Source organism: Pyxicephalus adspersus, chromosome 4 (assembly GCF_032062135.1).
Source record: "Pyxicephalus adspersus chromosome 4, UCB_Pads_2.0, whole genome shotgun sequence".
Taxonomy (NCBI): domain Eukaryota; kingdom Metazoa; phylum Chordata; class Amphibia; order Anura; family Pyxicephalidae; genus Pyxicephalus; species Pyxicephalus adspersus.
Window position 1 is genome coordinate 101985167 of NC_092861.1, and position 18093 is coordinate 102003259.

Below are 18093 nucleotides of genomic sequence, written 5' to 3' on the forward strand. Positions count from 1 at the left end.
GGGGGTGGGGGGTAAGGGAGTGGGGTGTGGTTCCTCCAGTTAGGTTAACAAGTATTTAACTGTACTCAATCCATGGATCTCAGGTTTATTGAAAGTTGCCTAGTTTATTTTTAATGGTAAATGTCATTGTCATTTACCATGATCCAGTTTAGTTTTTTTTAGTGAATTCCAACAGAATATTACTCGCTTTCCAATAGCACGGTATTGATATACAGGCTGCTAAAAGGAAAAAAGAAATCAGCGGAGCTGAGGATTTTGGAACAGATTTGTCTAGTGTAGAAAAAAAGGTGCCGTCAATGCTTTTAGAGCTTAACATACTGAGAAAATTAAATTTTAATCCAAAATCTCTTGACCCAGGGACAACTCCACCAAGAATGAAGTATTGTGTCAATTTGACCACAGCCTCCAAGACGGAGAAATTTGTGGGATTATTTTGTGCAATCTCATTGGCATCATATACCATCTCATCCAAACTTTAACGTTTGCTTCAAAAAGCTATGTGTTTAGTAATATAGAAGAAACAGAGTTTGCAGTATCCTGCCATTCCTGCATCTCCCATTCTTTTTTCAAATCGGTTTCTCAGTGTGTCATTAAAAAAAATTTTTTTTTTTCTTTCTGGGAATCATATGCTAAGGTAAGTAAAAGAAATTCTAGCTTTTGCTTCAGAGAAAGAAAGGCAAGACCTTTCAAATGCAGAATACTGCAGTGGTTGGGGCAGTCCTTTGAATTTTGCTTGCACAAACTATTTCAGTTGCATGTAAAATATCAGGTGATGGAATTGTGTTTGTCTTTTCTAGTTGGTAAACTAATGATCGTTTTACTATCTAACAAGTCATCTGTTCGTAAAAATCCCTTGTTTCTCCACCATTTGAATTGTGAGTGATCGCATCCAGGGGGAAACTCAGGATTGCTCCAAAGAGGCGCTAATGTAGAATGAGCAGAGTGAAGAGCTCTGTTCTTTTTTTGACCATGCCAAACAGAGGAAAAAAACATGCCATTCTCTGCCCATCATCTGCTCCTTTCTGTGCTATTGGGCATCCACATCAATACCTCTTTGGGAATAGAGGGGCAAGAAAGAGCCTCTAAAGCAGTCCACTGTGGTCTACAGTCTGGCATTGTAGTCTGGCCTAAAGCTGCTATCTGGGCAGCCCGATGATAACATGAGATTAGGAACCCCAAGACCTCCCATGAATTTTGGTGTGTACAAGGATGCATTAATCCTATGTGGCTTGTTGTTGTAAAAAAAATATTATAATTATTGTTGTTTAGGCGTATTAAGAACAGGATTTTCTTCTGTATCAAAAATAGCTTGTGTATTTATTCAAAAATCTTCATGGGTGGTTACAGCAGCAGTTCAATAAGAATAGATGTGTATGTGTGACACCCGATGGGTGTGACATCCCCCAATATAGTTATAATACGTTATATACAATTCCATACATTCAAATATGGTCATACATACAAAAATGTATTGAGAACACAACCAATATGCCAACACAACTCATAAATAATTGCTTCAACCTTCTGGGCAGTGTCAAACTCCAAAATAGCCTCAACTCTTTCAAGTTAGATAAACGACAAATGTTCTGCCCTTCACTTGTTCGGTCACGTACTTGAGTATGACATCATATAAAATGATGGCTTTATCTAACTGTTGTTCCAGATAAATGAAGGAATTTATTTTGAATGAAGGAGATAGGAGACCAAGGGTTGTGGAAGATTAAGGTTTAGGGAATAAAGAGATTTGGCAGAGTTATCAGTGTGGAGTAGACATACATGAGGATATTGTCCGCATATAATACACATTTATGTTCTGTGGGGCCACACTTCATCGCTCTAATATCTGGGTTTGTCTAATAGAGAGGGCCAGGGGTTCCATGGCAAGGGCAAATAATGGAGATATCGGGCATCCCTGTCTAGTGCCTCTCTGTATCTGAATCACCGGAGATTGATAGAGATAGAAGCTGAGGAAGTGAATTGGAGCCTAGTTTGGGGAGAACGCTAATTAACACCTTGTTTTTTTTTCTCTTCTTGGGGATCGTATTGCCCTCACGAGATAGAGGCTGAGGGAGTGAAATAGAGAGCCTGGTTTGGGGGGAACACTAATTAGGGCCTTGTTCCCCTTCTTGGGGATCGTGTTGCCTTCACCTATATAATTGAAATAATAAAATAAATAAGGGGCCAGTAGTTTTTTTTTTTTTTTTAATATCTCATAGTATGTGTTTGAGAATCCATCTGTGCCAGGGGCACTATCCATTTTCAAATTTTTAATTGCCTTAGCTCTAGGATTTTGTGTGGGGGGCACATAGAGATTGGTGTAGAATGTATGGAAGGCTTCCAGCACTAAGGCTGGGTTTTGAGAACCTGCAATCTCCAAGTTTTAGGTTAGAGAGGGAGCGCTAGCCTATTTTTGGGGTGGAGCCTATTAGCTAGCAGTGAACCTGTGTGTTTTTTTTTTCACCTATGCCAGTTAGTTTAATGAATACAGGGTCATGATCTGACCAACATGTAGTGAGGATATGTGCATTAGTTGTGTGTGGGATACATGAGGATTGCACAAAATATGGTCGATCCTCCCATATCGTTTGAGGGGTTAAGTAGTGAGTATAGTCTCCCACTAAGGGGCCATTTTCCCTCCATGCGTCCACAAGGTCAAGCTGATGTAAAAGAGAAGCTAATTTCAAACTCTGGGTGGATATTTGTAGGTTAGCAAAAAAGATTAATAACTGATCTAGAGCTAAATTAGTGTCTCCTATCAAAATTAAGGAGCCAGTTTGTTAAGCAATTAATTAAAAAAAAAGATTAATAACTGATCTAGAGCTAAATTAGTGTCTCCTATCAAAATTAAGGAGCCAGTTTGTTAAGCAATTAATTAAAAAAAGTGTAGTGGCCTTTATATTGTTTTTTTTTTTTTTTTTTTTTATGGGGGGGGTTCTATGAAATCTAATGGGAACTGTTTATATAAATACTTGGGATAAGAGGGGGTAGAAAATTGCTCTCTTAATTTCCCAGAACATCAACCCCTAAGGAATGATATTGAAAGGCTTTGACTCTTTTTACTGGAGAGTTGAGGCCTTGTGCCATATGCGTTAAGGTCAAAACCTGATCAATACCAGACATCAAAAATCAAATACGAAATGCCATTGAACTGAACCATAGCAATAGTCACTTCTGGGCCAGACCTGTAAGCTAAACATTTTTCAGTAATAGAGAATCCCCAACCGGAGGAACCAGGGAACCAAATGAAGGAGGGAGGGTAACAAGAAAAAGAAAGGAAATGCCTCCGTGACACTTTAAAAAAAAAAAAAAAAATGCAAAGATAAACAGAGCAAGCATCTGGGGTCAATAGTAAAACAATTTATAAAAAGAAGAGTTCATAAATCTAATCAAAAAGGGGGAGCTAGGTACATAAAAATTATTCCCGTGCTTCAAGGTAGGTCATGTTAACCTTCTCCCATCCTCCATTATTTTGATACTAAAAGCAAATAACAATCTGCATGTATATGACCAAAACAGTAACCCTTTAGATTTGGATGCTGGTTCACATTCCGCTTAGACCCATGTTCAAGAGTAGTAAAATAGCTGAGCAGAATAAAGGGATATATTAGTTCCATGGGCAAGCAGAAACCCAGGTATCAGGTGGTAAAGATGATGCTTCAAGAACTCTTCCTACTTGATTTGGAAGATCTTGATGTTTGAGTCCAGATGGGGAAATATGGAAGTGTGGTGCCATCTGCTCGAGATTTGTTGTTAGAAGAAATTAGACCCAGATGATTTAAAGATTCACCCTCAGAAAATGTGGAAAAAGAATTAAAGTTGTTGTGGTAATGAAAGCATAACCAAAAAGGATGAGCCTAGCGATATTAGATGTTGTTCGTCAGTGGCATTTGGAGCAATGGCTTAAAAGATCTCTGTTTTTGGATATTGGACAGTGAAAGATCTGTAAAAATTTGTATCGGGTATCCATCAAGGGCCTGACCACTCTCATGATTGCTTTCTTAGTATTATAGAAATGGGGTTTTATAATAACATCCCTGGGTGCATGCGCCATCAATTGTTTTGGAGGGGAGAGGGGCAGCACTCTGAATTCTGTCGAACTTCAAGTGTAGATGGTCATAATCCGGCAAAAGACTCTTCAGAAAACCTTTGACAGTGGCGTCAAGATCTTTGATGGATTCAGGAAGACAGAGGATACGGAAATAACCCTGCCTCGATCTGTTTTCCAAATCTTCAATTTTATTTTGTTTTATTTCCAGGTGGTCTTCCTATGAGGAAATAGCTTCGGTGTTTTGGGAGACTCTTCAGATAGCTTCATCAGATTTCTGTTCTAAAGTGTCCAACCACTGCCTAAGCGCTTAGAAGTCTTGTTTCAAATGTTCTATAATTTTGTCAAGCTCCCTTTCCAGTAGAGCATTTTCAGAAAATCAATCAGCCTGCTCAGGTGTTAGAGGAAGGCTTGGACTAACTTTGATCCTGGGATTTACACTGCTTGGACCCCTTCATACTGGTTTCAGGAGTGTTCTCTTTAGACTCCGCTGCTGTGTGATACCCACGGGGGAGCTTTAGAATTCAGCAGCGGAGATAGGGAGGAGAGCGGAGCCGCTTACAGATGCATCTGTATTGGGTGTCCACGCATGCGCCTTCTGCACTTGTTTTTGGTCATAGGAAGTGCTCTGTTACCTTATAGGGTTCCCAAATTTTGGATCTATTTTCTGAGATAATTATTACGATTGATGTAATTTAATGGAACCTCACTTCCAAATTCCATCAGTCCCTTGTTTTTCTATATTTTACAGAAATATCAACCATTTATGATTTCACTTTTAGAAACCCACTTATTGGGAGGAAACAATGGATACAAAAAGCTTTTCATGCCACTTATTCTAGTTATGCTAAAAGGGTCACTATACTTATTCACAAGCAATTCCCTACTAATATTAAAGCAGCTATGCCTGATCTAGGAAGTTCTTATCTGAATAATCTTTTGAGGACAGAATCTTTTACTTACCCCTAGTAGGGCAGTAGTTAAGGGTGGCACATGTTTGAGCCATGAATATTTTTTCTCCAGAGAATCCTAGTAGATGATTAACACTGGATTTGCTCCTCCACAGATAACTGAGGAAAATTCTGTCTTGGATAATCTGACAGAAGAGTGGAAAGGTTTCCCAGCAGTGTAACGTGCTGGGGAACAATTCACTGAATCTTTGCAAAGATTATTGCAAGTTAAAAGGGATTGTAATGAATGTAATCAATAACACTATAGTAACTTGACTTAACTGGTCCGTATAGAGATTTAGGGGAGAGAGATTTAAGAAGGGTGGTAAGAGTGGGAATGTTCCTTGCTAAGTTCACAGGTTACTCTAGACCCCAAGTCATTATTCTATGCATTTATTCAAACACTGGTGTTCCAGCTTTGTTTGACTCCACAGAATAGCCCAGGAGATTTATTGTAAGGGAAAAAAGTAAAAGAGTCTGATGTAATGTAATCTTCCTAGCCAGAAACTAGGCCTCCACGGTAGACAAAGACCTCCGTGGTATAGGTGAGCCACCTGCTTACCCCAAAATTACTAGAAATGTTCAATCGATGTTTTGAGCATGGTACACTCACAAATTCTATGTAGGAGGCATAGTTTGATCCCTAAATTGGTTAAGGACCCTTTCTATTGATGTCTAAAGCTTTATTGAATATGGATCCTTACCAAAAGGTCACCTTCAATGTCTCTGTTTTTATAATGAACAGCTAAGGCTTTTCATCAGAAGTGGTTCTACTGGATTTCCATCACCTCTTCTCCAGAGTACTGGATTGCCCTAAATAGGAATGCCTAGATGTGAAAATCTAGCTTTATCACCAAAATTTTTATTCCATAACCTTGGGCATGACTCCTTTTCTTTTTCAGTTCTCTTTAATTTTGCCCTTTGATCTTATTTTGTTTCTTTTCTTTAATGTTTTAACCCATTTTCCCTTATAAATTGCTATTTTTTAGGTGGTGGTGGGATTCAACCGAACCTAAGGAAAATATCTTTTGAGATCTAGAAAAAGAGATTGATTTTGTGGATTGGTCTTCTGTGGTATATGGGTGTTGCAGTCAATGGGTGTGGGTCCAGTTTTTATTCAGTGGATTGAGTTGCTGTATTCTCGACCGACTGCAACGTATAGCTGAGCAATGCCCTCTCTGCTTGATTTTCTACTAGGCAAGCTTGCCTTCTCTCTTACCATATTTGACTTCATGGTTGAACCAATGGCTGTAGCTACCAATTTAAATAACTTTGCTATTTATTCTGGCCTCAAGGTTAATTGCGGTCCATTGTAATGCATTATACCACAAGACCCCCATGTTTCCTCTGCTTGTGCCCTGATATTTCATTACAGTGTGTCACTAAGATTCTGAATTTGGGATCAGTATCTGATTTTGTTTTGCCTAATATTGTTCAATTAGTCTTTCTCGCTCACCCCTCTCTCTCTCTCTCTCTCTCTCTCTCTCTCTTTTTTTTTTTTTTTTTTTTTTTGCACTGACTATACTAAACTTCTTTCCTTCCGCTTACTTTCCTTTGTATTTAATGAACCAAAAGGAAATAAGGGAAGGTCATTTCTAAGGTTTAAATATACTATAATTTCTCTCATTCTATGAAATAAATATTATCTGAAACGTGTACGGGTATAGTGCCACCTACCAGAGACTAGGCAATCAAACTGTAGGCCAGCCATCCATATAACCCCTACTGCTGGCAGCTTTTCTATCCAGACAGCCTATACAAGCTCCCTTTGAGGGAGGTTGGTGAGGCTGTAGAGGACAATGGGTTTCTGACTGTCCAGATGTTAGACTATCAGATAAGATTTCTGAAGTTCATATTCTGACTGGTTTCCCCTCTCAGATCTACTTAGTATTCTTCAATCCACTAGTTTGATGGTATCTTACATCAAGGATTTGTCTAGTTCTGTTTCCATTCCATATTGTACCTTAGTCTAGTCTGTTCCAGAAACCTACAATGCGACATTCTGTCATTGTGGGGCGAATCAGTCCTGTCTCTGGACAAACCTATTTAGTTAACACCAAGGTCTGGTCTGTCTTTGGCTTGGTTTCTGTGATATAAGAATGATGGTCTTTCTAATGATGTGAAAAATCCCAAGGAGAGATGCCCTCTCAAGAAGGACGTCCCTGTTTCCTGTTCTCCAAAAGTAGTATGGTCTCAGATCAGGCTACTCCTCTAGGGCTGGCTGGGAGGGCATTCTGGGCATTTTATCATTAGGGCCTCTGTTACCCAGGTTTTTAAGGATGCCATTTGGATTTATGCTTTCACATTTTGTAAGTTCTACAAGGTGAATTTTTCTGCCTGACCTGATGCCAGCTTCAGTCCTGGTGCAAAGCTGCAGGAAAAAAAAGACAGAAAAATGCACTACCATGAGCAAGAGAATATGTACCACCCTTTTTCTGTTGCTCAATTCTGGGTCCCTCCTTTATGATTTATGTACCATGGTAGCTTTGTTGAACTGGATTATGCCTGACCCAAATGCATAAGGAGGCAAACCTAATGTTGCATGTTAGCGTAAAAAGAGCTAAAATCTATCTAAAGCATACCGTTAAATTAATATTTACATGTTTATATAAAAATTTTCTAGAAAAAAATACATTAGATTGTTAGTTGGCCTAATCATGAAGTCAGAGGTCCTTCTGTGCGTTTGGTGTTGGAAATTCTGGTTGGCTCTGCGTGGAAAAGACAGGCAGGCACATTCCTAAGAACAAATGTGATAATTTAGAAAAAAAAAATAATGCCTGCTTCTGAATGTCCAAACTACTAGTAACAGAGTATTTCTGATGTATATGATTTTATGACAAGTTTTTATATTATTTTTGTTTTTGGTTGCGAATGTACTCGTAATGTTTGTTTTGGATCACAGATCCAACCCATTGTTTGCCAAACTCTTAGTTGCAGAGCAATAAACCTGCAAATCTACTATATCTTCCTAATAGATTAATAATAAAATAATTTTACAGTAAATATAAAGAAACATTTTCTTATATTTTTAATTCCTTTAGATAGAAAACTTACTTGGTGGAGATGAGAAGTTTCAATCAAGAGTGAACAAGAGCTTGGTCCCCTGCATAGCCCAATTCTCTGTTGCCATGGCCGACGATTCTTTATGGAAACCACTTAACTACCAGATTCTGCTAAAGATGCGACACTCTTCTGCAAAGGTAGGGGCATTTTCATTGTATTAAAGTTTGTTAATAATAACAGGAATACATGCATACAACACCAACTAAGTCACACAGAGACTTACAATTAACAGAATAGCAAATGATTAAGGTAGCAAGTGAAGTAAGGTACCCAACTATACATTTACAAGCTAGATTAGGTATATGAACACAGACTATAAGAAATATTACAATATAACAAAGCACCAAGATATTACTAAAAAACAAGAATCTGTGTTTTAGGACATAATGGAGAGCTTAGGCAGGTAAATCTTCATAAATTTCCTACTGCAGGTACCTGATGAGCCCCAAACCCAACATTCTTAACTAAAGTTGCGATTATGAAAGGCAGGTGAAAATACCTAAGACACAAATGGAGGAAACAAAAACGGGGTAAGAAAGCAAAGGATTAGGAGGGGTGCTTAGATCAGGAGAATACACCATAGATAAAAGGGTATCAGGCCATTTGTAGTTTGAACTGTAGCCTATTATAGCAAGAGTTGCAAGCACCCGCAGTTCACACGTGTAGTTATTCAGCAATGGGGACCATGCTCATGGAAATCTATTCATACAATCAGTAAGTATCATTTCTATTTTTTTATTTGACAAGAAACATGGCAGACCATGGCAACCAAAACTGACTATTAGTGCACGTGGGAAGTTTTAGGTTAAACAGAGCTTCTGACAGATTTTTAGAGAAAGAGTGCCCTAAAAACGTATATACGCTAGCGGATGTAGACCTACCAATTAAATGTTGATAAAATAAAAAATAAAAAAAGTATTGCTAGCCTGAGAAACCGCAATAATTCCATTTGCTATATACTTTAGCTAGTTTCCTATATTCCTTTTCCCCCTCACTTACTCTAGACTCGTAGTTCACCATGCTGACCTGTCTTGGTAGGAAAAGAACTCTCTTACGACCTATGACGTTTATGGACTTTCACGTCCAAAGCTAAAGAATTAATTTATACTTATCTATGTGGTCCCCTTTTACAGCTTTTGGATGATGGATTTATCATCACATAATAACAATATATGTATAACGGAACTGGAAAAACAAAAACTTCATCCTCAGAACTTTAAACTGCAGCTCATCAATATTCAATCATTTTAAATATGGAAGCATATGTGTGAACAATAGGTTAACTAGCACATTTTTCCAGTACATGAATATTCCCAGTTTTCTATTAATAATGCTGAAATTATTGAAAAATACTTTTATCAGAAATGCACTTTAGCAGTGAATACAAAGCTTGCTCCATTCTATAAAAACCTTAGCAAGGTTGTGATGCGAAAATATGAGGCGAAGATAGCTGCCCATAATAAAATCAGTGAGCTATTTTTCCACATTCTTGGGTATTAGGGAGTACAGAGAGTCGCCCATTTTGGAGCATGCTGTGGAGATGGCAGTCTTCTTTAGCACTCCTGAAAACAAGCGTTCTGTACCCATTACTGGTGGAAACACAGGGTTGTTGAATAGAGGGATCATGGCACCAGGTTTAGTAGACAATTTACCGTCTCTGAGGAGGTTGTCCCATAAATGTAACAAATCGATTAAGCCCAAGAGAGGGTGGCGGACATGCAAGATGGAGCTATCTACCCGGTCTCTATTATGGAACCAGTCCACTAGCTAGATTATAACTGATGCCCACTAGAAGGGGAAGATATAAGGCATGTTGTGGAAATTTAAAATCTTCAAAGTGGACAGACTAGATTAGCAGGCTGGCAGAACACAACGGGTTTGAAGGTTCAGGAATCCACCTTATTGGAAACCCTGTAATCGAACGCCAAGAGAAATATGAGCCCTAGCAACCAATAGCTTGAGATCAGAGACATTTTTCAAGCATTTTGATGCAATCAAACTGATGCATGGTCTCTAGAATGCTATAAATAAGCCCAACTCCATAGTGTTAGGTACATCCTCATATCATGGTGCTTTTACCCCTATGCTTAACTGTAGACACTGCACTACTAGCAATGTAATGTGGCTAGAATTCAGTGTTTGAGGGTCCTCTGACATACTGTCTGCAGTCACTAGACGCCAAAAGAACAATTTTGCTTTCATTAGTCCACAAAATGTTGCATAATTTCTCTTTGGGACAGTCAGTGTGTTCTTTGACAAACTGTAACATCTTCAACATGCTTTTTTATCAATATTGAGACTTTTACGGGGTCATTCTTCTAATAGCTTGGCTTTACATAGGCTTCTTCTAATTGTAATGGCATGTACAACATTTGCTGCTTTCTTTCCTTAAATAAGGGCCGTAATTGACACCTGTTTTGTCACAGAATGAATGGCCTCGCTAATTGAATTCACACTGCAATTCTTTTGAATTTTCATTTTATTCAATTACACAGAATCAGCAGCGTTCATGTTATGACTGTTGGGTCTGCTGGTTTTTTATTACTCTACTATACCTACTGGTAAATTGTTTGCCATGTGAAAATATAATTTCTACCAAAAACAGTGACTGATCAGGTTAATGATGTTGGACTGCTTATTCAGAACACAATTGTATGCTTTAACAATGTCAAAAAGTTGATCAGTTATACTTGGATCTTTATATTCTGTCACTTTTGCACAGGAACATGAAGGTACCCGAAAGTGGTGCTTTGTGTCATTCCTTACACTCCTATTGCGTCAAATTCCTCTCTCCCCCAGGTCTCTGTCATGGGAATATTTGTGTGGTAAAATTTGCACATGATTTTATGTTCACTAAGATGTTTTAAACTGGGTTATTCAAACTAATTATGGATTCTATTTATCTAAAAATCAGCTATAGATTGAAAATTTCATAAGGTGCTAAAGTGAGCAATATATATGGAAAGTAGAGAACCCAGCATGCCATATTTTATTTATTTTCCAATTCCTAAAAAAGCTTTAGTAATTGAGCTGATTTAGTGATAACGTGATTGTATTTTTTTCCCTTTTAACAGGATATATAGACCAGTTAATTTTACTTTATCATAGGTATCATGGGTTATGCTACTGCAGGGGTTAGCAAACTTTTGGCCAAGGGGCTACATCAACTTTTAAAATTTGACAGATTGCCCTGGCTAGTATCAGATGGATGGAGAGTGTTTGTATGAACTGATATCAATTATGTGCAAAAGCGGATTAAAAAGCCCAACGGGCCATAGATTAACCTCCTGGGCGGTTTATTTCTGTCTGGAGTCATATGACTAAAAGCGGTACATTGTCTTTCATGAAAATTTACTTTACAGTATAATATAATAGTATGAGGATAATAGTTTTAAAAACACAAAATCACATCAAAATAATAAAATAAAAAAAAATTATTAAACTTAGACATGATTTTGTGTTTCAAACTTTTATACTCATAATATATCATACTGTAAAATACATTTTCATGAAAGATAATGTACTGCTTTAAGAATTAAATCCAGTATATTGCGTTCAATACAGTTATTTTGTGTTGAATGTAATACAAAATAGTTTGAAATTCCCGCCACGCCCCTAACAACGGCTGCACACACCAACGTCGCCAGGAACTCCAAGGGAATGTCAGCGCACTCGCTGGGGGTCAGATTGAAGGAAGAGATTGGCCAGGACACTGGAGGACGCCAGTGGGACCAGGAAAGTCTTTATTACTTTTTTTAGCTACACTTTCAGCTTTTTTTTTTTTTTTTTTACCCCCAGCCACACTCGGGGTTACTGCCCAGGATGTTAAATCTTCCTTGAACAAGTCTTAAGTTTAGTTTAGTGTTCTTAAGGAGGGCAGCCAGCTCTGTTGGCTCAAAGACTTATGTGGGGAATTTCAGGTAAAATGTAACTGCCCTACAGTCAGCCATGTTCCCACACATGCAAGCAAACTGAAGTGCCTTCATGTAAGCACTGGGTTTTGATATTGTGATACGTTAGTGACAAAATTACCCAGTCCTCTTCATACTCGGGGCTATGAAAATCTCATCCCATCCCTAAATCCCATGACTAACCATCCAATGCAGAGAAAGAGTTTGTTATTTTTATGGCAGAACAGAAAGAAACAATTTTTTTTTACTTTTTTCCACCTCCAGTAAAACTGCTAAATTAGAGAAATCTGCTTCTCCTTGCTTCTAGCATGGGTAATTTATTTTGAGGACTGAGAATGCCCAAGCGGGCCTTTTTGTATCTTTAATCTTCTATTTAAAACCACCACTATTAAACAATGATTTAAAAAAGCAATGAAGAATTGTCTCCAACTAATTGAAAATGTTGCCCTTTGCGTACAATATGTTGCCGTTTATCAGCGATTGCGTTGCCTCTGTTGATAATATACAAACATTTCGGGTAGATCTCTGGATACACTTTGCATTTCTGTAAAACAGTCACTCCTTATGCCCAAAACACAAACCACCTTGGCACGTCAACTTTCCTTTTCAGTCGAGCAGAAATTCTCCTACCTGGTAGTGATTACTCAAATTTTTTCCACTTCTATTTTTTGGTCTATATTTGCCCTTGCTTGCACTTCATGTGGCAGACCTTTTCAACTTGGTACTCCTTTTATCTTGTCCATTTTTGGGCATACTGACCCTTATCATGTAAATGAATTTTTCCTCAACTCAGCTGTTATCTCTTAAAAACTCTGCCTATCTAACAAAATACCCCTTCTTTACAAAAAGTAAACTTTTGTTTCCGCCTTTATAAATCAGAGGAGAGAGACCTCAACTGTAAGTTATCCATCTTAGAATAAACACCTTTGGCTATGGGGTCTTAACCTCTAAAATAAAGAAATATGTCCATACTCCACATTCTCAAAGATTGGATCCACAACACTTCTATATACACAAATATAAAAAATACATTTTAATATATACTCTTTTAATCTCTTGACCATACTGCATTTACCAGGGGACTTCTACCAAACTCAGTTACCTGTAACCCTCTACTATACACTCAATAACACCAATGATACAAGCTCCTAAAATTAGGTCTTCCTAATGCTTTCATTGATCCCCCAAACTAGATAATCACTTTCCTTAGGTGAGATAATGGAATAACTTTGTCAGCCCTCATCACGGTTTCCACCATTTTTCAAGCTAAAACCTATGCCACTAGAGTGGCATAAGCGTTCTCACCCTGTGATTGGCATAATCCTCTGGATACTTTGCATTATAAAAGTAATTTCCAAACACAATTTTGTTGACTTAGTTTAAGGTCTTTTTAAAAGCCACAGCCATTCTTCTGCAATTAGAAATCAAATTAGAGCACCATGAAAAGTCTGTAAATATCACATTTCGAACTGTTGTCTTTTGTGTACAAAATGGCAGGCAAATTGTGTGACATGTCACAACAGTATAAGGTCCTAAAACTACTAGTTTCCCCGCTCAGTTATTTTAGAATGTTTACTGCTGTTTTATCTTAAAATATTTAGGCACTCCCTTTTTCCCTATAGGTAAGGGAAAAAAACATGCCCAAAGCGGATATGAATTTTGTTGTAAGACTGCTGTATAAAATTGATTGAAACAGACTGATTTTGTGTGACCAATATTTTTTGCATGTTTGACAGCTTGACACTTTCTTTCTTTACTCAGGTTCGCTTTGCTGCATTGCTTGTATTAGTTGATTTGGTGGAGAAATTAAGAGAAAACTATTTAGCCCTGCTCCCAGAATCAATTCCTTTCTTGGCAGAACTCATGGAAGGTAGGAACATAAAAACATCACAACTTGGGGTGGGGAGGTTTCATTTTTTAGCTTGAGTTTTTTTTGATATTAGATATTGCTTAGTAGGTAATCCAATCTGTTTGTTACTCCTATGTAGTAAAATACTAGTAAAACTCTACCCGTTCTGGATTTTAATGTATTGATTTGAGTCAGTAAAACAAATAAGGATCACAGTAACGAAAAAACTACCAACTAACAATAGCAACATGAGAACAAATGAATTGGGTAAAGAGGCACCATCAACGTATCTCATGAACATATCAAAATTGAGTTAAGCATACCCTAACACAGTGATTTTCAACCACTGTGCCGCGGCACACTAGTGTGCCATGAGAGATCTTCAGGTGTACCGTGAGAAATTATCCAATGTTGGTTAATTGGTGTGAAAATTATTTATTTACTGCAAATAATTTGTCTTCATTTGGCTATACCAGCAATCATTTCAAACCGCTTAGTTTCATTGAAGTTTCTGTCTTGCAAAACTGGGTTAGTTAAATTTTTGGATTGTTAAATTTTTTAATCTTTTTTGCTACATCCTTCAGAGTATAAACTTTATTACATGATACATAAATAGGAACTGAGAAAATACAAAAGAAATAGTTCCTAAATGTTACTAAAACGTAGAACAAATATAGCAACAAAACTATGAAAAAAAGTGTTCAATATTTGAATATGACGTCAAAATTTGCTGGGACAAAATTTTTGGCACCCCTCGACTTAATACTTATTAACACCCTTTGGAACTAACATTATTTGCTTTCTACTGGATTTTTGGACCACTCTTCCTTTGCCAGCTGGTCCAGGTCTCTGATATGAAGGGTTTCTTCTTCCATCTGATGTTTTTAGATCTCCCTACAGGTGCTCTTTAGACCTAGACTCATTGCTGGCCACTCTCCAGCACTGTGTCCTAAACCATTTCTGGGTGCTTTTTGAAGTATGCTTTGGGTCATTGCCCTTCTGTAAGGCAATGTTGTATGACAATCGGATTGCAATGTAACGCGTGTTTATACTTTTAGCTACCCCGACCTTGGTTCGGGGTAAACGATTGTAGCAAGTTTACTTACCTTGAACCAAGGTCGGGCTAATCGCCCAGGTGATTAAAGAAAGCATTGTTTCTCTTTCTCAACCTTTTTAACATGAGATGGCATACTATAAATCCTTCTAGTCGAGAAATTACTTTCCATTTACGTGCTGCCGTATTGAATATTTGTTCTAAAGCCATCATTTCTCAGCGTGGCAGTTTTGCACTTCTATAGAGTGATCTGACAATAGAAGCAAAATCTATTTCCATCTTTTTGCCTCAGCTTTGTGTGAACCCAATGACTTGAAAAGATACTGCCTGTGCCCATTTATTGGCTACCATGATCACGAATTTCCTACAGTAGGATGTGTTGTATTGCATGAGTCTTAATCCAGCAAGGGTCAAAATTACAAAAATGTTTTGGAGAAAATTCACAATTTAGAGCGCCGCCACAAAAGTTACTTCATTCAAGCTACTTTCTTAGAAATGATGGAAACTCGCTCTTCTCGTATCTCTCTATGATCATGCCTATCAACTTCATAGGGATAGGGCTCATTATTCTTTATATTGAGTTGACCAATAAAATGGGTTACTGGGTTTAACGACATAACTTCTACAACTTCAACTCTACACAATGGGCCTGATTTATTAAAGCTCTCTAGGGCTGGAGAGGATACACTTTCATTGGTGAACCAGTAAACCTTAAATTGATTTCTTAAAGTCATTAGCTTTTTGTTAGCAAATCTATTTAATCCTGGACCAGATCCATTCCAAGTTTTTTGGATCCCCAGGTCCACTGAAAATTGACTCTCTCTGGTCTTGGAGAGCTTTGGCATTTGCAGTACTAACTCACCAGGCTTCTTGCATTGAAACATACAGAGTCTACAAATACTAATACATATTTAATCTACTGCTGTTAAATAATTTTATCTCAGTACATTTTTATTCAAATTTTAACATAAAACAGAAGGAAACACACAGGGAAATATAAATCAAAATAAAAGGTGTACATAAAGTCTGAGCTAAAATAACATAATAAATATACAGAGTTTAAGTTTTAAAACAATTATGCATGAACATAAGAAAAATAAGACACAAAATCTCTGTATCCAGGCGTAAACAATCAACACTACAATAAAAAGAGTAGTCAAGGGGAGGGGGAGGAAGGTGTCTACTTTAGAAAGGAGGTGAAGATGAGGAGTTATGAGCAATCCATGAGTCCCAGGTTAACCTAAACAAATAGGCGGTATCTTTAACCAAACAGGTGAGCTTGTCATCTACCATGATCCAATGAAGTTTGTAAGGAGACTTCCATGCTCTAGCCAGGGTAATTCTTCCAGCAAGAAGCACATAGTTACAGAGTTTTTTGGTATGTTTGGGCAAGTGAATATCTTTTACTCAGTAGAGCTCATTCTGGGCTAATGGAGATGGGTCTGTATAATAGAAGAAAGGAGATGAAACACTTTCCTCCAGAAATCTTGTGCCACCGGGCAAGACCACCATATATGTTCAATATCACCTAGTCCACCACAGCCTCTGAAACAGAGGGGAGAGGAACTAGGGAAGCATTTAGCCATCTTAGTTGGGACCATATACCAGCGTAGCATCGTATAGTTCATTTCAACCAGATTAACATTGAGAGAAACCTTTGAAATATTGCAAGCAATCTTGATCCACTCTTCCAATTCCCATGTTTTTTCCAAGTCCCTATCCCAGGCTTTTATATAGAGTAATGTAGAGGAGGGGGATGCGAGCGTTAAGTAAAGGATTGAAAAAAAAAAAAAGACAGATAAAGAGTATTGTAGGGCGGGGCAAGGGATCTTAGGTCGGAGACAGTTAGGAATCCACATGGGAGCTGACATATCTATATATGTAGAAAGGGGAGCTTCAATATTTACCTATTGAGGTCTCTGCGATAGTAAGGAAATACGTGATAATTGGGCAACTTGTGCCGCTCTATGTCATTTAAAACTGGGAACTCCCAGACCACTATTGAGTTTAGGGGAAAGCATGGCAAGATGATTATTATGATTTCCTCTACGATCCCATATAAACTCCATGACCTTGGATTGGAGCAGCTCCAAAGACCTATGTGGAAGAGGAATGGGGAGTGTTCTGAATAGGTATAGGACTCTGGGTAACACATTCATTTTTCCTTTTGCTACTATACCTAGCCAGGACGGAGGGGAGGTAGACCATCTGGAAATATCCGAAAAGAACTGTTTAAGTAATGGAACATAGTTTGAGGTAAATTGTTGTCAGGGATCAGAGGTGAGTTTGATGCCCAAATATGGCATGGCCGTTTTCTGCCATTCAAAGTGGAAAGATTGTTGTAATATCATGACAGTGGGATGATCCAGGTTTATGTTCATTGCCGCTTTGGACTGAATCGGGCAGACCTCAGATACCAAAATTTCCCCTCCTGGACCTATTTTCTAGGTTGTCCATCTTTAATTTTAATTTGTCGATCAGGGAAATCATTACTGTGTCCTGGGTAGAATTTTGGTTACCTCTAACAATGGCGTGATCCAATTTCTGCTCTATGTGGTCAAGCCTTGCGCCCAAACTTTGAAGATCGTTGCGTAACTTCGAGGTAATTGCAGCACTTGTTTTGGCTAGTTCAGTATGGGTCAGGGAGGAGAGTAATACTTCTTGTGGAGAAGCCTGGGGATTTTGGGGTTGAACATCGGTATTCTGGGGGAGAAAAAAACCCCCTGCAGAATTTTCATCCCGCCTAGGGACAGAGTCCACAGATCCCTGCTCTCCCCTACCCTGTGACTCGCTTGTTGTCTGGGGCCGTGTGTCGGCGCTATCTTGGGAACCCTGTGAGGAATTTGGGTTATCTGCTGCTTTCCTTATGTCTGTTGCAGTCCAGTACTTCATCAGTGAACCTCGTTGATCCAGAAAACCTGGAATGGATTTCTTAAGTTATTTGTTCTTTGTTAGTAAATGTTTTCGGTCCTGGACCAGATCCTTTCCAGGTTTGCTGGATCACCCAGGTTTACTGAATAAAGTGTATTTCCACAGCGTTTAATAAATCAGGCCCACTATCTGTATTGCACACAGCTTGAATCGAGCACAAAGCTTATTCTCTTAAGCTTATAAGCTTATTCATTTACTATGGGCACCAAATAGGAAAGCTGTATTACATAGAGGTCTTGAAGCTGCTTATAGAAAATTTAACATGCATAGCTGCTGTCAATGTAAGCATT

The 18093-nt window shown here is 38.1% G+C and overlaps 1 protein-coding gene across 2 annotated transcripts in view; it reads left to right on the forward strand.

Annotated features, from left to right (window-relative positions):
• HEATR1 (HEAT repeat containing 1) overlaps window positions 1-13910 on the forward strand; it is a 147183-nt gene extending 133273 nt beyond the window's left edge. For both annotated transcript variants that reach the window (XM_072409179.1, XM_072409180.1), the window contains exons 43-44: window positions 8037-8195; window positions 13731-13910. In XM_072409179.1, coding sequence (XP_072265280.1) covers window positions 8037-8195; window positions 13731-13895 — 324 coding nt within the window. In that variant the 3' untranslated portion in view covers window positions 13896-13910. The remainder of the gene's footprint in view (window positions 1-8036; window positions 8196-13730) is intronic.
• The last annotated feature ends 4183 nt before the right edge of the window (window positions 13911-18093 follow it).